Source organism: Pseudorasbora parva, chromosome 8 (genome assembly GCF_024679245.1).
Source record: "Pseudorasbora parva isolate DD20220531a chromosome 8, ASM2467924v1, whole genome shotgun sequence".
In the NCBI taxonomy this organism is placed as follows: domain Eukaryota; kingdom Metazoa; phylum Chordata; class Actinopteri; order Cypriniformes; family Gobionidae; genus Pseudorasbora; species Pseudorasbora parva.
In genome coordinates, this window is record NC_090179.1 from 21845411 (window position 1) to 21871976 (window position 26566).

The window sequence follows — 26566 nt, forward strand, 5'->3', positions numbered from 1 at the left end:
CTGCATTTCTCTTTTGCTTTTACAGTCCAATATGATTCTCAAAATAATTTTTACTTCAGATGTTTAGTAGTATAATTAGTAGTAATAAACCGGTTTTGATTTACGTGTACTGTTTATTGTAAGTTGTCAATTTGTATAGACTTAATAAATACAAAAAATCCATACAAAAAAATGTCTCATTAAACTGGAAATCCTTAGGCACTACACAATTCATTTAGATTTGATTCCGGTAATCACCATGCCATTCTAAATTGATTCCCAATTCATCTTAATATTTTCAGCAACATCAATTATTAATAATTTATGTAAAAGTGACTTTTTTGGGGAGTTCATCCACAGTCCTTCCAAAGAGAATTGCAATGAATCCATCGATTTGTTTAGTTATGAACGGTTTGAGGTGAGGGTGAAGGGAATCAGAAGCCGAATAAAATTCCCTATTAAAGGGGCTTATTAGTTAATATTCTGCTTCCAGTGAAATCTTTAGATACTCAGCTGAACTGTTCATCGGGGTCATTATGCAGAAGACACTATTGTTATGTCTGTCCTGTAAGGTGGATTTGCTTTTGTTGGATCTGTTGTTTTTGAAATAAATCCATTTCACCTCAGCATTTTCGTTTTGATTTGTTGGTTTAGACCCTTGGAGAATGTGAACGTTTTCCACTTGTAAATCATATTCATGAACCACAGTGCAAACACATGCTATTGTAAAATATTGTGGGTCCTGTAAAGTGGCCAGGATTTTATAATACTCATATTATTATAATGTGTGTGTGTGTGTGTCTGTTCTGCAGAGAAGCTGATATCGCTCCTGCCGGAGTACGTGGTGCCATATGCAATTCACCTTTTGGTCCACGACCCAGACTATGTGAAAGTCCAGGACATTGAGCAGCTCAAGGACATCAAAGAGTAAGTCCACACGAGCTCCACCAGCTTCTACCAGAGAATGTTTATCTGTTCATTAGGTTGTCATTTCAAACTCTGAAAATGTCAGATGCGTAATTTTATGAGATATTCATTACCAATATGTTGCCCTTCAAATTTTTATAAACAGTGGAGAAAATGTGCAGCTTGTTAGATGTTTGGCTTGCTGCCGAAAACACTGATAAATGGTGTTCCAGAGTTGCCATCTGCCTTTAATCTTGAAAATTATGTTTCTCTCTCCCTTCCTCTCTCTTTCATATCTTCCCTTTTCCTTCAGGGCTTTATGGTTTGTTTTGGAAATCCTAATGGCCAAAAATGAAAACAACAGCCATGCGTTTATCAGGAAAATGGTGGAAAACATAAAACAGACAAAAGATGGACAGTGTCCGGATGATCCCAAGATTAATGAGGTCCGTCTTTTTTCAGGGATGCTTTGCTTTTCTTATGTGGCTATTTAGATGTTCTAACAGGGAAAGAAAACCTTGGAAATGTATTGGACATATCAAGGAATTTTAAATGTAAATGATTTTCAGAACTGGACATTCATGAAGTCGTAATGAATATTTTCCTAAGACATTTCTACACTGAGAATAATCATCTACTGGAAAACATACATCATTTTTTTATATCAAGAATGCAATAAATTGATGACACTTTTTTTAATTCTAAAAAAAAAAAAGGTTTCTAAAAAATAATTAGCACTGTTGAATTGTTTTCAACATAAATCATCACATTAGAATGATTTCTGAAGGATCATGTGACACTGAAGACTGGAGTAATTATGCTGAAAATTCAGCTTTAACATCAGTGGAATAAATAACATATAAAAAGACATTTTAAATTAAAATATAGAATTTCACAATATTACTGTATTTACTGTAATTTTAAATAATTAGAGCCTTTTTTTGAGAAAAAATAAAATAAATCTTATCGACCCCAAAGTTCTGAAAGGTAAACGTAGGTCTGGAAGTCATTTACATTGTTAAAAAATGTGGGATCCTTTATTTTTAATTTACAGTACTTTGTACTGCTGTTGATGGTGATATGAACACAATCTTATCATAATGAGTCATTTTATTTCATGATAGTTATGTAACAATACAGTTATTTTTTGTTTAAAAAAGTTTTTATGATTGAAATTTCATAATTGCATCACCAATTGGACTAAAAAGAACTGTTTAGTACTTCATGACCGCTCTCAAAAACAGTGTCTCAGATAGTGCATGCATACACTGAATTGAGTTCCATTTTGCACTTTATTGCACTTCAACAGTTTGAAATCACTTTTTTTTTTTACTGCACTGCTAAAAGACACATGCCAATGATAAACTTTCATGACACCGCAGCATAACATCGTCCCATAAATGTAACTGCTATAATTGACAGAAAACATAGCCGGTTTTGTCTATCGATATATCGCCCATGCCTATATAAATGTTTTTATTTACTATGTACTCAATTCTCTCTCTTTTTTCTCTCCAGAAACTGTACACGGTGTGTGATGTAGCCATGAACATAGTCATCTCCAAGAGCACCACATACAGTCTAGAGTCGCCTAAAGATCCTGTACTGCCTGCACGCTACTTCACACAACCGGACAAGGTGCTGAACTTCTATTGAACTGGTGTCTTTCTATTGAACTGCTGCAGGACATAGTTGTAGAAATATAAGGGATTTTTTAGGGGGGATTATGGGAATTTTTAGCTGGAAAAGGGGCGGGAAAGTGGATGTAGAGAGGGCACCAATTTGGGATTGTGACTGGATTTGAACCCATGTCTCCCATAAACAGCAGCTCTTTATTTATGTATCATAATTATCATGAAATTTAGGAAATCTTAGAGTAATTTAAATGTCTGCAGTGTATATACAATTTTCTTGTTGAGCTCAGCCCTAAAAAAATAATTTTCTTTTTTGAGTGCAATCTAAAAAAAAAACCCCACAAATAAACCCTTAGCATCTTTATCTAGTCAGAATCCATCAATATTGATTGGTCAGCAGGCGCAAAAGGCCTGCTGCTGATACAAACTTTAATTCAGTTTGCAGGTTAAATCAATTCAAATCTGCTCAAATTCATTATTCTCCTATCTTTCAATGTTCTTGCTGCCTTTCAGAATTTCAGTAACACGAAAAACTATCTGCCCCCCGAGATGAAGTCGTTCTTCACCCCAGGAAAGGTACATATTTGCCTTCTATTCTGTGTTTTTAACCTACTTCAGTCCAATAGGACTATGAGATTGACTGATTCTCTCCGCAGCCTAAGGCAGCAAATGTGCTGGGTGCCGTGAACAAGCCCCTGTCCGCCACAGGAAAACTGCAGACCAAACTCTCACGCATGGAGACCATCAGCAATGCCAGCAGTAACTCCAACCCCAGCTCCCCCGGCCGCAGTAAAGGACGGTTAGTGTCACAAACACGCATACATGTGAGCTAATTGTATTTGTGTTGAGGAGGAAGATATGGCTGTGTGTCTACCAAAACATTTTTGTTGTTTTTTTTTCATATAGAAACAAGCTGTGAAATTAGAAACTTGTAAAACTTCTGCGGATATACAGTTTCATAGCAAGCAAAGCATCTAAGCAAAGCATGCACAGCCTAAGGCAGCATTTGGGTCTATGAAAGATCCTTTCTACAAGAGTTGGGAAGTCTCATTCATTTTAACAGTTTATTCGGATGTATGTTTTTGATGAGCCAATTCAAGAACTTTTCTCCAGTTTATGTTTATATGCAAATTGGACAACAGTAGTTACACATTATTTTTTTGTAGTAAACAATAGTGTTGTCAAAAGTACCGACCGCGATAGCAACTGAAATTTTAAAAATGTGACGCTTTGTGCGTTGTTGAGCGGAATCGTAAACACCTCTGACTGGCCAGATTGTGCTCACACACTCCTCAAATATGTCTGTGATTGGCTACTACGATCAGCGCGTCGCAAACATGTTGTAAAAATACATCAATAATGCTTTTCACGGAGCGCTTGCGCACATACACACAGTGTGTTTGAATGAATACCGGTCCGCTGGTTGACATCTGCTTGCGATTACAGCTCAACAGCGCTCGAAGAGTCACATTTCATTACCAATTTGGTATCGCGGTCGGTACTTTTGACAACACTAGTAAACAATTTTCGGTTCAAATATACTGTTCATCCCCACGCTTTTCAGTAGTTATATAATATTCTACCTTATATTCAACAAGAGTACAAATGCTTTTGCAGTTTGCTTAAAGAAATTAACAACCAATGTAAAATCAGTTTCTTCATAATCTGACCTCACTATAGGAAAAACACCATATCATGGCTAGAGATGACTTCTGCTCTAAATGCAAGAGATTTGGCTTGCGAATTTGAAAATGTGTAGTTTAGCACATCCCTAAAAACTACATATTTGTTGCATGATCTGTTCAGTAGCATAAATTTGTTCCAGATGTCCTGTAAAACCAATGGTGGTGCACATAAATACACAAGCATTATAAATAATGTGACACAATCCCTCTCCTAAAACTGTAATATTTTAATAAACTGTCTGCAGTTTGATCTCAAGCCTCATCTGAATCCATTTTTAGATGTTAACACACATTTTCATACTGCAAACGCTGGCTGTGGTATTAACATCCTGCTGTGGACTAAACAAGCTCTATTGAGGTCACGGTGCGTGGCAATCATACTGCCTTTCAACAGCCACACGAGTGAAAGAAGGCAGGGTAGGCGTGCAGTGGCTGTCTCCAAGTCACTCGCTTATTGAATAGGTGTCATTGAGATTGTTTTGAATGGAGTTTTATGGATCTGCGTCATGAAGGCACAATAATTGCTGTTTCCTTTTACCTGGGCCACACTGAAAGAGCACTCTGTACTGCTCAATGGCATTGAGATGACTCATGCCGTTCCTCGATTTAGGCCAAACTCGTAGGTGTCTTTATAATGTGACCAAGACAAACAGATGAGAAATGCCTTGAAGCTTGTTTTAGTTTTCTTGAGTCTTTAAATATTGTTGTCTTGGTAGCTCATGGCCTTTTACACGATTTATAAAAATGAGTAACCACATGCACATTTCTTTTCGTACCTCAGACTGGACTCTGCTGATGTGGACCACAGTGAGAATGAAGACATTTCAATGAAGAGCCCATCTGAGACGGAAAAGCCCAGCAGGGGGCGCAAGCGAGGCGCTGCAGCCAGCCAAGACGACAAGGGCCAGGATTCCAAACCCAAGCGTGGCCGGAAGAAAGCAGCCAACACGAGCACTGATGATGTTGAGGACCAGTGGGGTGAGGACAGCAGCTTGGCAGAGGCGTCCATGGAGATTGAAGATGAACAGAACAGCCCACCTAAGAGGGGGCGGCGAGGACGGCCCCCCAAATCTGCAGCCGCAAAGGACGAGGCACCCAGCAAGGGCAGGAGGGGTCGCAGGAAGGCTGCTCCACCTGTGGATGAGGAGAATGAGGAAGAGCAGCAAGAGGAAGAGGAGGAAGAAGAGGATGACGCAGGCAGTGAGAATATGGAGGTGAAGCCCAAAGGCAGACGAGGACGGAAACCAAGGTGTGTGGCTGTCTGTATGCACTTCTATTCTTCTTCATATTTTTATTATTGTTATTTTTTATATGCTAAACAAGTGTCACAATTGTCATCATCAGAAGAAGACATGATTAAATTGAGAATTCAACGAGAATTGAAAATTATATAGCCATTATATAGCCTTCAACCTAATAGGGTGTAATTTTTTTATTGGTTGCTCCATGAATGGCACCAAGCAATCGGCGTTGGTGCGGCGAAAAAAAAATTTTTGTATGCGAAATCGTTGGAGCAGTGTAATTCAGCCGATGAACGATAGCAATGTTAACATGCCAATCAGACTCAATCCTGCTGTAACGAACTCGAGGAAGTGACTGTCAAGCACACGCTTAGATTATACAGAACGATTTTGTACTTATCTATATAGTTTTCATTCTTGGTATGAACAGGACTTTACTTGCACCTTATGTACTTGTTAGAATTGGCAAGGCATATCAAGTTTGTATGTATAGCGCATATCGTACACCACTTTATTTTATTAATATTTTTTAATTTTATATTTAGTTATGCTTTCAATGGCAGCACAACATCAATGATAGGCTAAGTGTCTGCCTCCTGTGAGAGAAAATGAGCTCTTCATACCTTTTACAACAAGTGTAATTTGCTTTGGAAATTCAGGAGAAGACATAAAGACATTAAACAAGAGAGTCTCTCTCCACCTATTTATGATTTGATGCATCTTTTTGGGGAATTATTAAACAAATGTTTTTTTATTTAATTTTCTTATATTATTTAGGTTACCATTTATTTACTGATTTGTATAATTGTTTTTACAGTCTATTTTTTGAAAATGTTCTCATTGCAACTCATTTTGCCTTCACGGTTCACATATACTTACTGGCCACTTACACCTAGCTTTAAATGAAGACTAACCAGACCAGGTTTTTTTTTTCTTTTTCTTTCTTTTTTCCAATCTTCTATTGTCCAATTTTGGTGAGCATGTGTGAATTGTAGCCTCAGTTTTCTGTTCTTAGCTGACAGGAGTGGCACTGGTGTGTTTTCTGCTGCTGTAGCCCGGTAAGGTTTGGCGTGTTGTGCGTTCAGAGATGCTCTTCTGCAGACCTCGGTTGTTACAAGTGGTTATTTGGGTTACTGTTGCCTCTCTATCAGGTCAAACCAGTCTGGACTGGCCATTCTCCTCTGACCTCTGGAATCAAAAAGGAATTGCATGAAAATCCCAGCAGAATCGCAGTTTCTGAAATACTCAGACCAGTCCGTCTGGTCCCAACAACCATTGTTTAAAGTCACTTAAAGTTCACACTTGTCATGTTTGGCTCGATTAAAACGAACCCTGGTGCGATTGCTCAGTTAGTGTGGTTCATTTGAACATACCGGTATGTGAACGCTGCCATCCGAACCCTGGTACCTGTCAAAGTGGCCACGCCCTTAATTATGCAGAACTTTAAGACTTGTAATGTAATGTAAACAAACTTAGTTATAAAAAAATCCACCCCCCTCACAATAAGCTGTATAGACCAAAACCACAAATTGTACCAGGCTGTAAATATATATATTTTTTCCGCTGTAAAGTTGGGCATTTTAACATGGAGCTCAATGAGATTCTGCTCCCTTCTGGAGCTTATCCCTAGTGGCCAGTCGATGAATTGCAGTTTAAGTCACTTACGTATTTGCTTCAGCAGAAACTGCGGGAGGTTGCCGCTTGGTTTTAACATGTTTAAATTTTATATATATATATATATATATATATATATATATATATATATATATATATATATATATATATATATATATATATATATAAATAATTTATTTTATTTATTTTTTTGCAGGGTGGAGGTATCAGAGGCCGCCAACGATTCTGTGGAATCCACACCTCAGAAAAGGAGAGGACGACCTCCAAAGTCACAGACAGCAGCAAGGAAAGCCAGGTACACAGACCCATGTTGTTAAAAGCTAAGTCTACACATTCGTCTAGGTCCGTTTCATGGGTTTTATTTGACTCATACAATCTGTTTCAGTGGTGGGAGATCAAGAGCTGCTGCCAACCAGGAAGAGGATTCTGAAGAGGAGATGGACACTGCCCAACAGAGTGAAGAGGAAGAGGATGAGTCAGTTGACTCTTCACCTAAAGTGAGTTTCCTTCCCTCTGAATTCCCATGGTTGTGGAAAGTGGAAAGTTTTTAAATCAATTATCTGATTTTTAAAAAATGGTATCTCGTCAAGAACGATAACAAACATCTTAAAAGACTATCCTTAAAACACTTAGGATGATCTTCTTGGAATTATCTTAGGTTTGGAGACTTTGGAGAAAGCAGATTTGTACTAGAAATATAATTCTTTAAATATATAAATTCCACATTGAAATCTGCTCTAGAAATCTCTTATGATTTAAATATTAATTCAGTGTAATAAATAAAATGCTCCAGTAATGTTTATCCAGTAATCACGGATGACCTGAAATTTCATTGGAATTAATTGTTCAGAAACATTGAAACTGTTGAGAATATGTACTAATGACATGTTTTATAGGTGCGACGGAAGGTTGGAAGAAGGGACCGAAGATGAGTGCTTACAGAGACAAAATGCACCATTGATTGGAGATTGCTATACTTAAGGAAAAAGTCCCAAAAAGAAGAGTGAACTGGTGGAAAGTTTGGACTTTTTGGAGCCATGCATCTGCTTCAGCTGTATTTTGCCGTCTTTTTCTGCCGTATGCTTCTGCCCCACCTATCCACCATGACTCGTGGTTCGTTTTCCATTGTTATGTGTGCCGAACATGTGATCTTAATCTTATGAGAAACAAAGTGTAAATAGTTTTTGGGCTCTTACTTCCCCCCACCCAAGGTTAGGGAGGCAACGTGTATAGCTTTTACCTCCAGCTTTAAATATATTGCACCAGCTGATCTGTCCAAGTAAAGGAAAAAAAAATCTGAACAACTTTTAGCAGTACTGTATTTGTCCTGTGTGTCTTCTGTATATCATTATGTACTGTGCTACACAAATAACCATTTTGTAGTTCCCTTTTTTTTAAATTTGTTCGTCATTTTATTCTTTCCTTTTTTAACCCTACTCATTTGTGTAATTCTTGTGTGCATATGGTTGTGCATGTGCAAATGTGCCTCTGCAGATAAAAGAAACACTGGTCTGATGATATTCATGTATTTGTTACATTTTACAGCCCAGTATTGATTTTATCAGTGTTTGAAACAGGGAGGAGAAGGTACAGAGCATTGGTTTTAATATTGGCCGTGTTGGGAAACAATTGAAGATTCTTCCCCCACAACCAAAATCAGTTTTTCAGTCTGCTGAACCAATAAAATATTCTGTATAAATAACTTGCGTATTTGTTTATTGCAGTGTTAATTTAGGAAGGGTTTTTTTAAATGGCTACAAACATCAAAATGAGGAATCAACTTTTCTTACATATTATGCTTTCATTTATATGCTATTAATACTGTGGAAAATATTTATACTTTTAGATTTAGACTCGGATGCAAAACTATGGCTGTCAATGGAATAAATTAATGGCGATGTCATGTTTTGACCAGTCTTTAAAAACAACTATATTAGGACCTAAACTAACACATGATAACTTTGTCTTTATTATAAGCAGGTGAGACAGTTTTGTGGTCTGTCTTTAAATGCTTAAATATAAGCATTAAAATAAAGCTCTTTATAGAGGGATGAATTCTGATTCTGCATCATTCCAGTGCTTTTAAACTATTCAAACAGTGTAAAATACAAAAGAGAACTCGCTTTGTCTCTGTTGTAACATGCAAACACCGGTCCAGAAGATCATTTTTTATTTTAATTTGTGATTGAGGTGATTCAAATAAATGAACACATCATAAAGTCAAACGGAATCTACAGGTACTTTAGTTCAGCCACTGAAAGGTAGGCCATTGCCTCTTATGAAATAAATTATTTGAAATACAGGCAAAAGCTGTTTAAATCCAACTGAAATACATCGTCAGATGATATGATTTACTGTATATAAACCCTGTGCTTTCAATGGCCAATTTGCAGTTTTGTGAGCATTTGGTTAAAAGTTAACAGAACATGATTTTTTAAGAGGTAGTATAAATTGGTTTCCATGAATCCTCTGGGTCCACCTGACCTGCTGCTGTAGCATTTTCTTAAAAATTTTTGCTGTTTAACTTGTTTATTTACACCATTAGTCTTTTGTTTCGCATAACACGGTGTTGTAAAAGTCTGAATCATCCTTAAGTAAATGAAAATCCTCCTTAGCCTCAATCGTTTGCCATGTGTTTGTGTTTTGGGGTCACGTGACTGTGTTGACCAATCAGAGTCGTGGATGTTACGCCGCGCACTAGTCCTGTGTTCCCTGTGTGTTCCCTGCACTCATTAAATTCACTCATCCGTCTATTGGTCTAGTAACAGGGAATATCCGATTCATTTAAGCGAGTCGATTCGTTCGGACGGTTTGCCGAAATGATTCCATTCGTCGATTCATCACAGTGTTGACATTTACAGATAAATGTTTCTGTGCATTAGTACGTTTTTGACTGGGCAGCTTAATAACTAGCTACTAGTAATTTAGTAGGCTATTTGTGCACTCCAGTTTTGTGTATATTGAAAAGTGTTTTCCCAAAGTTCTTGAGTAATATTATGCTGAAATTTGCATCAACGTCTATGGTCAGTCATCCATTGTATTCACTCACGATGTTATGTAACTTCAAGAAGATACTCTGTCTGTAGAAAAATTGGGAACTTTACGTGTAAAGTGTTTTCAAATTTTCCTTTGAGAATCGATTCAGCTAAATTGTTCAAAAGAACCGGTTCGTATGAACTATTCGTTCGCGAATCGGACATCACTCCAGACTAGGGGTCGAGTGTAGTGAGCATGTATTTATTAACACATCCCTAGTGTGCACCCTGAGCCGGTCGGTTGCACACAGTCTGTGTGGGGTGTCGATGTTTTATCGTTGAGTTTTACTTTCACGTAAATATAATGTCGCGAATTACAGGAACAGCCTCCCGTCTGTTCTGATGACTCTGCGACTGCAGCCCCGAGAGAGGAAAGGTAGGTTGATTCATAGGATGCATACGGCTCCGATTCCTGTGTTGCAAATATACATGGGATAAAACTTTCAACGGAAACAAATGCATTTGGTTTGTACCCTTCACGCTGAATGACAGTCTTGTTTTTCCGTATGAAGATAAACAAAACGCTAGTGTGTGAAATTGCATGTTTATTTAATGAAGAGTAACGTTACATCTCTGGAGAAGCTTTTACTGTTGGCGTTTAAACTTTAGTCATATACGTCAGGGATCAACATGATGATGTGTCCATCTCATAGTGTCATGATAATTACAGGAATGAATGAACTTCCTGATTTCCTGTTATTTAACTGACATACATTTTATATGTGCGCACGTGTTTATGTGATGTGCATCACACACACACACACACACACACACACACACACACACACAGGACGTCGGTTGCATAGATAGATTTCCACTGATTTTATATCAGGTTAATGATAGTTATTCCCTAACTCAATCCCTATCCCTAAACCTACCCATTCCAGTTACGTGCAAAACAATAGATTTAAATAAAAACATGTTTTGACCGAATTATAAGCCTTTTTAAGTAGTGAGGACCAGTCAAATGTCCTCAATAATCAGTTGTCATAATATTTTACTATAAGTGAGGACATTTGTGCCCTCACAAATATAGCCACACACACACACCATCACAGCAACACCAAATTGATGCATCAGGCATGTAACACATCTATGCACATATAAATGTGTGTATGTGTACATACAGTGTGATTTATGATTTTTCATTATATGCTTTTTATTATAAAAACGTAAAATATTATGATAGATAAAAATTATAATTATTCTTCTCTCATTAATTTAATTGATTAATAAATCAACAAGAAAAGACAACAAGAAAACATCAACAAGAAAAGTAACAGGGAATTTCCATAGTTTTTTATACCGTGGTATTACCATTGATGCCTAGTCATTCATTGTTTCATGTACTTTTTTTGATGGATTCCTACAGATCATTCAATGGAGAAATATATGTGGCATGCATTTTCATACTCAGGCTAGTATCTATACTCTGCTGTTTATTATCCTACTATTAATGCATAGACGCAGCTATTTAAGTTCTAATGCATCAGTAATGGGAAACTTGTATGGAGTAGTAAATCTATCAGTGTACACTGAACAATGAAACTCTTTATCGTCCATTCCATGTTTTCATTAGTATTGAGCCAGACCCGCTGTTTCTCTGTAAGAGAATAGTAGTCAGGCGGGTATTGCCTGTTTCTAAATTTAGATGCTGCTGTTCAGTATGCTCAAAACATCCAGCTTGCAGCTGCTTAACGCCTGTCGAGTTGAGCATTTTAATAAATTAAAGGGACAATCAGATGCAATGAGTCTTGTCAAGGCTGTGCTAGGTGATGACATTGTAACACTTCTCTTCCATCCTTCTGTCAGTGGGTGTGATCTTAAAATAGTTTCATAATGAGGGACCCTTAGAGTGCTCAACTATACAGAGCCAAGTGCAGGGTCCTAAGGGAGATGAAATTGTAATGCTCAAAACGTTAAGGCTTGAGAAAGTCACAGGAGCTATTTTGCTTTGATGGAGGTTTGATATTTTCCAAAGGTGTGTTGGAGCGACACCAGTTGACATCTTTCAGTTAGGTGACATTTAAGGTTGGCATCCACTATCTCTTTATTTGATGCAGTGTGTGCTGGACGACCTTTAATATTGCTTACTTGTTGACAAGATTCTCAAGGCCAGAGAGGCAGCACAAGTTTCAAATGACTGCTTCGAAAATGATTGTCGTGTGGATATTTTGACATGAAGAGAGTATTAATGCAGCCTTCTTGGCTAATTTTTAGTTTATTTTCAAAAATGGCTCTTTTAAGTGCCCCTATTATATATATGATTCGAAGATGCATCCAAGGTCAAATTGCTTTCATCTCATATATAATGCAGCATCACATTCACATCTTTACTCACAGTGTCTGAACCGGTTCAATCTAGGAATCGGTCTCTTCAAACCCCTCCTTTCTGAGAGCCTGCTCTACTCTGATTGACCAGTCTCTAAATGACCATTATAATCAAAGATTTACCAATGCCAAGCTTGTCACTGTGTCCATGGTAGTTATCGGATTGTTGCGATGTGGTTGCTAGGGTGTTCTGGGTGGTTGTCCAAAGTCAGATATGTATTTGGCCCCTTGTTAATGGGATGTGTGTGTGAGCGTGCATTACAAGTTCTGTGCATATGTTATGTGCCTAAATTGCACATGAATAGGAATTTGTTCTACTTTATTTGATGTCAATATTAATTGTCATTTCCAATCCAATTTACGTCCATAATATGATATATTTACTAACAAAGCGTAAATTCATTGAGGAAAAAATGAACAGTGACTGGCTTCCATCTGGAATTGATTGGACATTGAAAAGTTGACATTAAAGACCACATGCAAGTTTACTTAAATGGTGCCAAAAAACCCGGTAAGACAGGCCACATACAAACTTTACATTTTCAGGAGTGACAATCGCATGTGGCGCCTTTTAAAAAACCAAACAAAAAAAACCATAACAAATATTATAAATATCGCTTTTTTTATTGGTCACATTCACAGGTCAGAGTTCACCATTATCTTTGCATAATCTTGCATTTCTTATTAATTTGCCCCTTAAATCATATATATATATATATATATATATATATATATATATATATATATATGAGTGTGTGTCAAAGCTGTAATGAGAGACAGAGAGAATCCAATAACGAAAGATAACAAGTTTATTGTTAAACAAGACGGCAAGCGTCAACAATAAACAAGACTCTGATATCAGACAGATATCAGGGAGGCAGATTAATAGGAGCATGAAAAACAGGTTTTAATTTGGAAACATGAAACACGGGATGAATTCTCCCGTACGCGGGAGGTAGTTTGAGGCGGACTGTCACCGGGCTAAGAATCTTGGTGACAGTAAACGGGCCAATGAATTTAGGGGCTAGCTTATTACTCACGGAGTGGAGAGGAAGGTTCTTAGAAGAAAGCCACACTTTTCGACACACAATGTAGACGGGAGGCTTAGACCGGTGGCAATTGGCTTGGGCCTTGGTGCGTATACCCACCTGGAGCAGAGTCTCACAGGCTCTACTCCAAGTGTCTCGACACCTCTGGACAAAGGCGTGCGCGGAGGGGACCGCGACCTCGGATTCCAAACTGGGAAAGATAGGTGGCTGGTACCCTAAACTACATTCAAAAGGCGAAAGGCCCGTACCTGACACTGGTAATGAATTATTTGCGTACTCTATCCATGAGATGAGTTGACTCCAGGAGGAAGGATTCCTGGAGGCCAAACATCGTAACCCTCTCTCAAGGTCCTGGTTGGCCCGCTCAGTCTGGCCATTGCTCTGAGGATGAAACCCCGAAGACAAACTAACCGTCGCCCCTAATAATTTACAAAATTCTCGCCAAAATTTGGACACAAATTGGGGTTCCCTGTCGGAGACCACGTCCATCTGAAGGCCATGTAAAAGAAAGACGTGATCGACGACAGCTACCGCAGTCTCCTTGGCTGAAGGTAATTTGGACAAGGGAACAAAATGTACCATCTTCAAGAATCAGTCCACGACGATTAAAACAACCATCTTGCCCTGGGAAGGCGGGAGGGCGGTAATAAAATCTAGAGCAATATGGGACCAGGGTCTCGAAGGGACAGACAGCGGTTGAAGGAGCCCATCGGGAGAGCGGTTAGATGTCTTCCCCATGGCACAGACTGAATAGGCCAAAACAAAATCTCGGATGTCACAAGCCATACCGGGCCACCAGAATCGTTGTTTAACCAAAAATTTGGTTCTATTAACTCCTGGATGACAAGCAACATTGGAGCGGTGTCCCCATCGAACAACGTCGGACCGAACTCCCTCCGGAAAGAATAATTGGTTCGGTGGTCCACCGGGCGTAGGCGTCACCCCTTCTAAGGCCGTCTTGACCTTCGATTCGACCTCCCATACGAGTGTGGAGACTCCAAGTCTCTCAGGTAAAATGCACTCAGGAGTAGACGGGCGTTCGAAGCGGTCAAAAACGCAAGACAAAGCATCGGGTTTGACGTTTTTAGAACCCGGACAGTATGAAAGAGAAGTCAAAATGTCTGAAAAAAGGGACCACCGAGCCTGCCTGGAGTTGAGTCACTTAGCATATCTGATATATTCCAGATTCTTATGGTCGGTCCAAACGATAAAAGGAACCCCCGACCCCTTTAGCCAATGACACCACTCCTCCAATTCCAACTTGACTGCCAACAGCTCTCGATTACCAATGTCATAATTGTGTTCAGCTGGCGATGAGAAGAAAACATGCAAGGGTGCATCTTATCATCCGAGGAAGAGCTCTGGGATAGAACCACTCCTACCCCCACCTCTGATGTGTCGACCTCTACCACAAACTGGCATGATGGATCAGTAATCAGTGTTTGCCGAATTGACAAATAGCCCATTCATTAGCAACCTCTGTAACACTAGTCTGACGTGCTGGACATGTTCCTGGAGAGAAGAAGGAAAAAATCAGTATGTCAACCAGGTAAACATAAAGAAACTGATCTACCATGTCTCCCAGCACGTCATCAACCAGTGTCTGGAAGACTGCAAGAGAGTTGGACAGCCCGAAGGGCATGACCAAATATTCAAAGTGCCCTGGGGGTGTTAAATGCAGTCTTCCATTCATCCCCCTTTCTGATGCGCATCAAATGATAGGCATTGCGTAAATCCAATTTCGTGAATATGGATGCTCCCTGTAACCTCTCGAAGGCTGAAGACATCACTGGCAAAGGATAAGTATTTTTTACAGTGAGGTTATTCAGCCCTCGGTAGTCAATGCAAGGTCGCAGAGAACCATCCTTCTTACTGACGAAAAAGAACCCCGCCCCCGCTGGAGAAGAGGAAGGACGGATGAACTTGGAAGCTAGAGATTCAGAAATGTATTTCTCCATGGCCTCCCTTTCAGGAGTAGAAAGTGAATATAACTTGCCCTTAGGCGGAGACTTGCCTAGAAGTAGATCTATAGCACAGTCATAGGGACGATGAGGAGGAAGAGAAGCAGCCCGGGACTTACTGAACACCTCCTTCAGGTCGAGGTACTCCTTGGGACATTAGATAAATCCACCGTCTCCTCCTGCAACACAGAACTAGACATACACGAATAAGCAGACACAAGACAAGAGGCATAACACTGATTACTCCAGTTTGTGATGGTATTATGTCCCCAGTCAACCCTGGGGTTGTGTTTCTGTAACCAGGGATGACCGAGGACAACAGGTGCATGTTGAGTGTCAGTGAGGGGGAATGTGATAGTCTCTGTGTGGTTCCCAGAAATGGTGAGTGTAATGTTTTCAGTGATGTAGGTGATGGTGGGTAAAGTCTGGCCATTGAGGGCTTGAAAAGAAATAGTACTGGAAAGGAGGGTGACGGGAATCCTGAGTTGTTGTGCCAGAGTCTGATCATTAAAGTTACCCTCTGCTCCGGAATCCACTAGGGCCTGGCAGATGTGAGGACTGGCTGCCCACTGCAATCTTCCCGGAAGGAGAGTCGCGGACGGGGCTTTCCCCAATGCAGCTCCACCCGACAGTAATCCCCTTACTACTGCCTGCTCAATCTTTTACCGGACACTGGTTGAGGAAATGCCCCGCCGTGCCACAGTAGAGACAGAGACCCCCCGCTCTGCGATGCTCTCTCTCCTCCCAGGAAAGCTGAGCTCTACCCACCTGCATGGGCTCGGGATCGTTGGCGGGGCTGACCTTTTGGGTGCCACTGAACTCTCAAAGCTCCAATGTCCTCCGCATGTGTGAGCGGGATTCAAGGCGAGTCTACTCGAAGTGCCAATGTCATCAGTCCATTGAGATCCATAGGTAAATCCATGGTGTACATCTCTCGCTGTACACGGTCAGCCAGCCCATGCAGGAAACAGTCCCACTGCGCTTCCTCGTTTCACCCACACTCAGCGGCCAGAGAATGAAAGTTGATGATATAATCAGAAACGGGTCTAATGCCTTGTTGCAGATCGGCAAGCCTGCGGGTCGCCTCGCGTCCTACGGCAGCTCAGTCGAAGACCCGCTTCATCTCTTCCGTAAGTGCGAGGAACGAGAAACAACACAGATGGCGATTCTCCCAAACCGCCGTTCCCCAGCATGCCGCACGGCACATGAGCAGATTGATTACCAACGCCACCTTGGAAGTCTCTGAAGCGAAAGTGGTGGGTTGCAGAGAAAAGAACAATGTACATCTTGTTAGGAAAGATCTACAAAGATCGGGCTCACCAGCGTAGCGTTCGGGCGTCGGAATCCGGGGCTCGTGCGGGTTGATGTTGACTGGTAGCTGGGGAAGCGGCGGCAATGGTGGGGGCGCAGTGGGAATCCGTAGCTGTTGTAGTTGGTTGGAGAGCTCGGACACCTGCTCCGCATCGCCTGTAATACCTGGGTGGTAGCAGTCGCCTGTTGATACTGGCGATCCATCCGCAGACTGTTCGCGTTGAGATAATCCTGTATTTCGTTCATCGCTGGATCCATAATGGTCAGATTGTTCTGTCACGGCTGTAGTCCAATAGCGAAAGATAACAAGTTTATTGTTAAACAAGACGGCAAGCGTCAACAATAAACAAGACTCTGATATCAGACAAAGCAGAAAAGAGACAGGCTCCAGGGCACAGGCAGGCGAACTACAGCGAAGGTCAGGTGCAGGCGGTCAGGCAGACAACACAGCGGAGCAGGGAAGCAGCAGACAACCAGAGGCCGAAATCCTGGATCCGGAACTGAGATAATCCTCCAGGGGAACAGAAGCCGAAGCCAGCCACACCAGAAACGCCTGTAACAATCTGACAATGAGTGCCAGTGAGAGAGCGGTTTAAATAGTGAGACTAATGAGTGCAGCAGGTGAAGGTGATGAGTCCCATAATCAGTGGCCACGCCTCCAACACAACCTCACAAGACACAGAGAAAAGAGACGATGAATTCATAAACCGTGACTATATATCATATAAAGTTCCGGCCGATCACCTTTCGTGGAAAAGTGTTGAAAGTCCCTTCTCTGAGTTCAAGATGCTTAAAGGCCTCTGAAATCAAGAATTGAAGTTTTTTAACTTTTAGTATGACTGTGTTAGCCTTTAAGTTAAGCTTGTGTGTTCCAAAACGATGACAAAATGTGCATTTAGGAGATAAGCATTCAAAACTTACAGTCTCTCACTTCCGTTAAAATGAATTACAGATTTCTTTGATGACATCATCCCAGACTTCATCGGCTCAAAAAATATTCTGTCCAATCAAATGCTCTCTAGAATCTAAAGCCTGCCCCCTACACTGCTGAAACTGCGACTGAAATCGATCAGTTGTTCACACGTTTACTAATTTCTACATTGGTGAAATGCACGTAGCACACTATGCGATAGGAAACGATTCAGTGTAAATAATACTTTCAGTTGAGGCGAATGAAGTCTGTTTTCAAAGCGATATGGAGGAGATTTTGATGAAACAGCCAGAGGAAACTGGCTTTACCAAACAGAAAGGCTTTAGACAAACTGTATATTAATTAAAAGCTATTGGCTGTTTCAAAAAAAGGGGAGGAGCTGCTAACAGCTGGAGTCTTTTCAGGGAAAATTAGGTCAACACGGACGAACAGATGCATTTTTTGGGACTTCAAAAACAGAGCAACAATTCCTGCCATTATAAAGCTTGAATTAGCCAAGATTTTTATGATAACTCAGATTGTATTCGTCTGAAAGAAGAATGTCATATACACCTAGGAGAACTTTAGGGTGAGTAAATCATGGGCTAATTTTCATTTTTGGTTGAACTGTCCCTAGCTGTTTAGCTATTGGCTAACATTATCCATCAGCACATGCGGCATAAGTGAAATCAGAGGGCAATGCAAGTTGTTTTATTAAAGTTATTACATTTTGATTGAGATTACACAGCCAGACTTTCCTTTTCTCGCAATAACTTGTGGCCGTGATGAACCGTTCACAATAGGTTCACACATGCGTTATGGAACTGCATTGTGATTTAAAAAAAAAATAATAATAATTAAGTTGGCTTTGCGAAATACAGTTCCAAAAAAATCATCTTCTTGCTTGCCAATTTTTCCTGCATTACATTTCTGTTTTAATTTCCTTATTTCAGTAAGCAAATCACACACTCGTTGTCAAATCGCACACACATACACACTCATCCCACATGCTGCTGTGGGGTCTTTTTGTGTCTTATGGCTTCTTATGATTTCATTTGTGGAGTTTTTCCCTTTAGGGCAGCTTGCGATTTAACTAAAAAGCCTTTTTGATTTTACATAACAGTCATCAGACTACACCAAACCACTGAGGCATTATGAAATAACAAGATAAGCTTGTTTTCATTCAAAAACCCCAAAAGGTGAATTGCTTATTCACAATGGCTTTGTTACACAATCAAAAGCACCCGTTATAGATTCTGGCCATTTGTTTAGTAATTATGAAAATGGTTTTAAAAACAAATATATAATTTTAGTTTTGCAGACCTGTCTCAACCCTTCTGGCAGCCCACATACAGGTCTCATCAATTTGCTGGCCAGACCATGTGATTATTGACTGAACCTTGTCAATTGAAATGCAGGAGAGTATATCAGCATTGAATGTGGATTTGCTTCGAAATGTTCTTTTATTGATCCGTGACTTCACTTCTCAACTCAACCAGCTAAAAGGCAATTAGTCCAGTTTTTCAGGCGAGCACATCCCTTTTCAAATTCATCAGATGTGATAGCCTAAGCCACATGCTTGACGATAAATGAATAAACCAAAACCTGAAAAGCTATATGCATTTTGGTTTCAGGAGTATCGGTTATTGGACAGCCAAGGCTTTGAAAACAGATCAGAGATGGCAGCACAGTTTGAAAAGCGGCGTCCACTCTGCATTTCAATTATGGGATATGATAGCAGCACAGAAATCTCTGACTATTTCTGCTTTAAAGCTTTGTTTGAGACGTCCTTGTTGAGGAAAGTGTTTGGTGGTGGGGAAATGATGAACAGCTATGTGTTGATTGTGAAGCATGATGCTTATGTAGTGGACATCTGGTACTGATATAACTCTTAGTGGTATCATCATTTGTTGTAAATTTTGTTATAATACATTTTTAGAATGAAATTAAGCTATTATCACAATGCAAAAAAAATAAATAAAAAAAATTAGGAGACCACTTAACATATATACACTCACCTAAAGGATTATTAGGAACACCATTTCTAGGGTTTACAACCAATGGTGTAAAAAGGGAAAAACATCCAGTATGCAGCAGTCCTGTGGGCAAAAAGGCCTTGTTGATGCCAGAGTTCAGATAAGAATGGGCCGACTGATTCAAGCTGATAGAAGAGCAACTTTGACTGAAATAACCACTCGCTGCAACCGAGGTATGTAGCAAAGCATTTGTGAAGCCACAACACGCACAACCTTGAGGCGGATGGGCTACAACAGCAGAAGACCCCACCGGGTACCACTCATCTCCACTATAAATAGGAAAAAGAGGCTACAGTTTGCACAAGCTCACCAAAATTGGACAGTTAAAGACTGGAAAAATGTTGCCTGGTCTGGTGAGTTTCGATTTCTGTTGAGACATTCAGATGATAGAGTCAGAATTTGGCGTAAACAGAATGAGAACATGGATCCATCATGCCTTGTTACCATTGTGCAGGCTGGTGGTTGAGGTGTAATGGTGTGGGGAATGTTTTCTTGGCGCACTTTAGGCCCCGTAGTGCCAATTGGGCATCATTTATATGCCACGGCCTACCTGAGCATTGTTTCTGACCATGTCCATCCCTTTATGACCACCATGTACCCATCCTCTGATGGCTACTTCCAGCAGGATAATGCATAATTTCAAACTAGTTTCTTGAACATGATAATGAGTTCACTGTACTAAAACGGCCCACTCAGTCACCAGATCTCAACCCAATAGAGCATCTTTGGGATGTGGTGGAACGGGAGCTTCGTGCCCTGGATGTGCATCCCACAAATCTCCATCAACTGCAAGATGCTATCCTATCAATATGGGCAAACATTTCTAAAGAATGCTTTCAGCACCTTGTTGAATCAATGGCATGTAGAATTAATGCAGTTCTGAAGGCGAAAGGGGGTCAACCACAGTATTAGTATGGTGTTTCTAATAATCCTTTAGGGGTGTGTGTATGTATGTATGTATGTATGAATGTATGTGTGTGTGTGTGTGTGTGTGTGTGTGTGTGTGTGTGTGTGTGTGTGTGTGTGTGTGTGTGTGTGTATATATATATATATATATATATATATATATATATATATAATATATTTATAACAATTCATCAATATATCAAGAATTTGGTCTTTAGATAGTCTTTCATCATTTCATCACCCAGGAGTAAATATATGCTTGTTCTGCTATATAGAAGCAACCAATCAAAGTGGTATATTGCATTCATTTTTATTTTATTTTTTAGAAATGGCTGTGGAACCAAAAGCATTAAACGCAGGACGGCTCAATCATTAGGTCTGATTTCGTGTCTCGCCTCCTTCCTCTCTGTTCCTGTCTCTGTCTGGCTAAGTGGTGAAGATGCTCTGTGGGGTTTAATAGAGAGCAGCATGGACGAGGCTGCCAGCCAGCTGGAGAGAGACCATGTTCACAGTGTGTACGAGAGGATCGCACCCTACTTCAACGACAGCCGCTACAAAGCTTGGCCCAAGGTCAAACAGTTCCTGTTAGAGACTGAGCCCGGCAGCATCGTGGCTGATGTTGGTAAGGCTTCATGTTCAATCATTAATGTCTTTCAAACTAGAAGTAAAACTCTCAAAACAGCATGATCAATTAGTTTTTACTAGCGGTTCAGCTTGCATTGTAAACGACCGTTGTCATGTTTTTATCTGATGATTTGCACTCCTGCTGCTACAAGAAACCTATTTAATCCAGTCTTTATTCCTTTGCTTGGAAAAAAAAAACCTCTGAGTAATGGCCTGTTATATCACAGAGATTTGTCAACAGCTTTTACTTCACCTTTGCCTAAAAGGAAATGCAATTATTCATATTAAAGTTTAATAAGGATGAATGGGCACCAAAGTTATTACAGTTCGACACTGGAAAACCAGCCAACTGAATCCACAAGTAACTATTTTATGAATTTGATTAGTTTTTAGTCATATTTTTGACTTATGTTCGGACTATTTTTTTCCAATTATAACAGGATGTGGAAATGGCAAATATCTGCACATCAATGATGAAATCTTCAAGTTGGGCTGTGACGTGTGTCGTCCATTGGTGGACTCTGCATGGAGTCAAGGTCACGAGGTGCAGCTCTGCGATGGCCTGCGTTTACCCTACAGAGACGGCTGTTTTGACGCAGTCCTCTCCATTGCAGGTAATGCATCAACATAATTACTCTAAAACATTCAGTTGGATTCATTTTGGTTCTTTTTCTTATTCCACTTAACGATTCAGCTCACTGGTTCTTGCTAAAGCTCAAGCGTGCTGCGTAACACGAGAATTAACCTCATTGGGAAGGGAACATGCTTGAGCTTTCGTTTACCACAACTGATGTGTGAGTTGATGAATGTTTATATGTGAATAGAAGCCTAAATTCAGTTCTTTTCATCATATAAAATGATCGTCCCATCAAAAAATTGGATCGATTCATATGTATTATTTTTTCCGATCTCTTAATGAACGTTTTGAAGCGTCAGAGGGGTAGTTGCTTAGGCTGTCAATGGAGGGACAGAAAACTTTCAGATTTCAATTAAAATCTTTATTTTGTGTTTCGAATATGAACTAAATTTTTATCGGTTTGGAATGACATGAAGGTATGTACATGATCAATGAATTTTTATTTTTGGGTGAACTAACCCTTTAATACTTCAGGTCGATTCCAATACATTTCCTAATGATCCTTTAAGTACTGTTGGGGAAACACTTTATTAATTGGACAATTGACTCTCAGTTCGATGAGTAAGTGAAACCATACATTTAAGAGTCTTTTTTAAAAACTCAGCCAGAAGAACTTGTATGTATATATATATATATATATATATATATATATATATATATATATATATATATATATATATATATATATATATATATATATATATAAAAATCTATTTTTAAAAGTCTGGTTGTGCTTTTTGTTGTTGTGTGCAACCAGTAATAAACATTAATAGAACTTAAAAAACTTTTAGTTCCATATCTTTTCTTTTCTTCCCATTTTCAAATGGTTTTCAATTCCCATCTCAGTGTTATAGATGTAGGCTGTGTGGCCTTAAGAGGCACAGCTGCGGTCTTTAGCGTCCTTGTTAGAGCACCAGCCTCCCACGCCGTAGACCCTGGTTAAAAAAAAACGCTCAAAGTGGCTCAGATAGGTCCCATTACACCAGTTATTGTAAAAATTATTACACTGACTGCTAACTTGGAAATTATTTATAATTTTAATTTCTAACAAAAGTATGCACACCCATGTTTTATTTTAGTGCAGAATGTACTGGAATTGTAAACGTTCATGTTGCTTTAAAAGGAACATCTAGTGCAGACACCGAGATGGGATCATTAGCATAATGATCAATGAGGATTTATGTTCATAGGAGCACATTTAGTGTGGTTCACCCAAATTAACATACCAGTATTTCCATGATCAAGCCATTTAATTTCAATCTGCTGGTAATGCTGCCATTAACTAGAAATGGAGCTGTTATATAGGTTTATTTAAGCTTCATGAGGTGGAGGAAACAAGAGGAGTTACTAGGCTACAGGAGATTAGTGGTTCTTGGAAGAGGCCTGGGAGTATTTGTTTTCAGGCTGTACTGCTGGGTCACCTGGCAACCCCTTGTCAATCCCCAGGGCAAAGATTAATACGGCCATTGATCATATCAGAGTCGCATAATGGTTTAAACATTGAACATTGAGTGTGGTTTTACATATTAGAGAGATATGTTGTTCATAGGGACACTATCTTTGTTTAGCTGCTCTGAAACAATCGTCAATGTAAAAGCACTATATAAATAAAATTGATTGATTTATTGATTGATTGTTTAAATAGTTAGTTCACCCAAAATTGAAAACCTCTATTACTTTTTTCTTCATAAATAAAAAAAAGTGTTCTGCTCTTTTCCATATTGGTTTAGTTTGACCATGTCAATTTGGTCTTGAGGGGTCAATTTGGTCTTTTCTTATCATTCTAAAAAAAAAAATATATATATATATATATATATATATAGAAAATATATATAAAAAAAAAAAAAAAATAAAAAAAAAAAATATATATATATATATATATATATATATATATATATATTTTTTTTTTTTTTTTTCTTCCTTGTTTTTATTTATGTATTTTGACTTGCATTTAAATTATTATTATTATTATTATTATTGAATTAGATCCAAATGAAATATAGACAATATTGACTCACTGAATCAATATCTTTTTTGTAAATATATTTAAATTAAAATAATTACCTTTTCACTAATAAAAACTATAAAAATAATGATGATGATGATGATGATGATGATGATGATGATGAAATGATACATTAATAATTATATTTTAATATGAAAGTGATTTACTGAATCAATATATTAGCTTTTTTTAAATAATATATTTAAATTTATTTAAAATTTAAATTTAAAAACTTTATAAAACATAAATTTAAAAACATTATAAAACATTACCCTTTTCATTATTTAAAATAATTTAAGAATTGTAAATGGAGTTAAATTAAAGTATATTATTGTTGATGTTATTATTAATGATTATCATCATTATAATAGTAAATACTGAGCAAAAATGTAATATCAAAGGACTAGTAAGTCATTATCTACTTTCCAAGTAAATTCATTATATAAAGTTATTACATTACATTATACATAGCACTTTTTTTTGAGTGAGCTATTCCTGAAATTACTAGACTGTATATCAATGACTTATGAATAAGATTTTTGAAACGCTTTATTTATTGGTCCACTTTGGACATTCCACTATAAGAAACTTTCTCTCATTGGACTATAAGAACACTTTCTGATTAATGTATATTGTAGATATTCTACTAACTATAAGTAACTTTGCAACTACATGTCAACTTTTTCTACTAACCCGAACCATAACAGGCCTTACCTAACAGTCTACTAATACCCTAATGAGAGCAAGTTGAGATGTAGTTGCAAAGTTATAGTTAGTAGAATGTCTAAAGTGGACCATAGAAATAGTGTAACCATGATTTCTTTCAATTGCTTAGTCATCCACCACATGTCCACCAAAGAACGGCGTATCCGAGCAATAAAAGAGATGGCACGCACCCTGCGTGTGGGAGGGCGGATCATGATTTACGTTTGGGCCATGGAGCAGAAGAGGCGCAAGTTTGAGAAGCAGGATATCTTCGTTCCCTGGAACCCCAATCCCCCTTTTTCTCCTTCCCTCAGAGTAACCGGCCGAACCCGACATCGAGTCAGCGGAACCCAAAGCATCAGCGACGACAGTGCTTCCAGTGACAAGCACAGGAAAGTGAAAAGCACATCCTCCATGGTGGACGAGGGCGACTTGATCAGCCCCAGTCAGCAGAAACAACAGAGGCTTTGGTTCTTCTCCAGATCTTTGGATTCTGTGCTGGATTTCGGCAGCCTGGCCATGTCTCGCTCCTCTTCCAGCACTTTACAAACTCCTGTGGATGAAGTGACGGAAAGCAGAAGCCGACAAGCTAGTAGTCGAGGCCTCTTCAGGCAGATGTCCAGCCTCTTTTCATCCTCTTCCAGAACCAGTCTAGAAGAAGACGTCTTCATCTCAGATGCTCACGAACAGGTCCATAAAATCGACAACAGAAGAGCTGGGAATGGAAATGAGACTGTTCCTGTGGAGCTTGTCCATGATTGTGCCTCAGTTCCACTGCCCGACTTGGTGTCCTACCAGAGGGATCAGTCTAATCTTGAAGGACACGAGGAGGTAGATGGAAAATCAAGCCTACAAGAGCTTTTGCCAAGGCAGGAAAGCACAGCGTCTCTTCTTGAAACTGAGGGGATGAATGGACAGATCAGCGAACAGATGAAGGACTCTTGTCTGCGGTACTACCACGTATTCAGGGAAGGAGAACTGCCACAGTTGATCCAAAACCATATTGATGAGCTCCATGTTCTGCACACATACTTGGACCACGCCAATTGGTGCGTGGTGGCTGAGAAGGTCCAAGTCTGGAAGGTTTAAATCTAATTTTAAAGGTCTGGTTTAATTTATGTGATCTCTCTCTATATATATATATCTGTTTTGATGTCTTTTAACATTTTAGTTTGAGATTTTAAGTATTGGGACCAGAAATCTAATATAAAAAATTAGATGTTCAGTATCAATGGCAATAACAAGCGAGGTATTGATGCTCTGACGTGACCAGTGTTGGTCCAAATCGTATAACTAAAGCTAGTCGTACAATGAAAACTGCTATACTAAAGTTAGCATTAGTCTAGTTTTGTTGCATTCAGTTTAAGTTACAAATAATTGATTAACTTGCACTGATTTTAATGGTGTATCACTGTTAACTGTCTTAAGCAATGCCTGCCTGAAACAGAAAGCATAGCACATAATTTTTTCTGAACCAAACAATGTGAGCACATAACTGGAGTTTTCTTATGAACGCTCTTTGTGAGTTTGCCTGTGTAGGTGTTGTGTTGTGTTGTTAGTATTAACATAAAGCAGTTGTGTTGTGGTCCGAAGCTTTTAAACAAGATTTTAACTAGTTGGCTGCTTGTTAATCGATTGCACATGAATTCCCATTTTGAAAACTTGAACAATTGAAACATGTTTGTGCTGTGTTGTTGTGAATCATGTGTTTGTATTTGTGTAACTTGACCATGTCATTGTCACAACAAAGGTCTTTAATTTTCCTTTAAACTTGAACCATTTTTATGTGTATTTTTGACTTATAATAAATGCAGTATAATTCGTTTTTATCTGATGTATTGGCTTCTTTTGTCTTTTTAGTGAGAGAGATCAATGTTTCCCAGTTGCTTGAAATGTTTTAATTATTCTTTTTTGTCTTTTTAGTGTACAATATTTTATAAAATTTATAAAACACAGTGTTACAATACTGGCGTAAC

At 39.0% G+C, this 26566-nt stretch overlaps 2 protein-coding genes across 3 annotated transcripts in view; both read left to right on the plus strand.

Moving 5' to 3' along the window:
• Positions 1-8782, plus strand: part of pds5b (PDS5 cohesin associated factor B) — a 62646-nt gene extending 53864 nt beyond the window's left edge. The window contains exons 26-34 of the mRNA XM_067450398.1: positions 792-906; positions 1199-1331; positions 2404-2523; positions 3033-3095; positions 3176-3318; positions 4986-5453; positions 7277-7375; positions 7466-7577; positions 7977-8782. Coding sequence (XP_067306499.1) covers positions 792-906; positions 1199-1331; positions 2404-2523; positions 3033-3095; positions 3176-3318; positions 4986-5453; positions 7277-7375; positions 7466-7577; positions 7977-8012 — 1289 coding nt within the window. The 3' untranslated portion in view covers positions 8013-8782. The remainder of the gene's footprint in view (positions 1-791; positions 907-1198; positions 1332-2403; positions 2524-3032; positions 3096-3175; positions 3319-4985; positions 5454-7276; positions 7376-7465; positions 7578-7976) is intronic.
• Positions 8783-10275: 1493 nt separating this feature from the next.
• Positions 10276-26419, plus strand: trmt9b (tRNA methyltransferase 9B). 2 transcript variants are annotated; one of them, XM_067451668.1, is made up of 4 exons: positions 10276-10491; positions 20946-21241; positions 21684-21857; positions 24721-26419. In XM_067451668.1, exons 2-4 carry the CDS (start codon positions 21088-21090, stop codon positions 25677-25679), a joined length of 1287 nt encoding a protein of 428 aa, XP_067307769.1. In that variant the 5' UTR covers positions 10276-10491; positions 20946-21087; the 3' UTR covers positions 25680-26419. The 2 variants fall into 2 exon arrangements, with proteins under 2 accessions (XP_067307769.1, XP_067307770.1); XM_067451669.1 differs by having other exon boundaries at positions 21051-21241.
• The last annotated feature ends 147 nt before the right edge of the window (positions 26420-26566 follow it).

Bases quoted from the DNA above. Each gene is read 5' to 3' on its own strand.
- trmt9b (XM_067451668.1), top strand. From the start codon at position 21,088: ATGGACGAGGCTGCCAGCCAGCTGGAGAGAGACCATGTTCACAGTGTG. The intron at 21,242-21,683 runs GTAAGGCTTCAT...CAATTATAACAG, and splicing joins CAGCATCGTGGCTGATGTTG to GATGTGGAAATGGCAAATAT. The intron at 21,858-24,720 runs GTAATGCATCAA...TCAATTGCTTAG, and splicing joins CGCAGTCCTCTCCATTGCAG to TCATCCACCACATGTCCACC.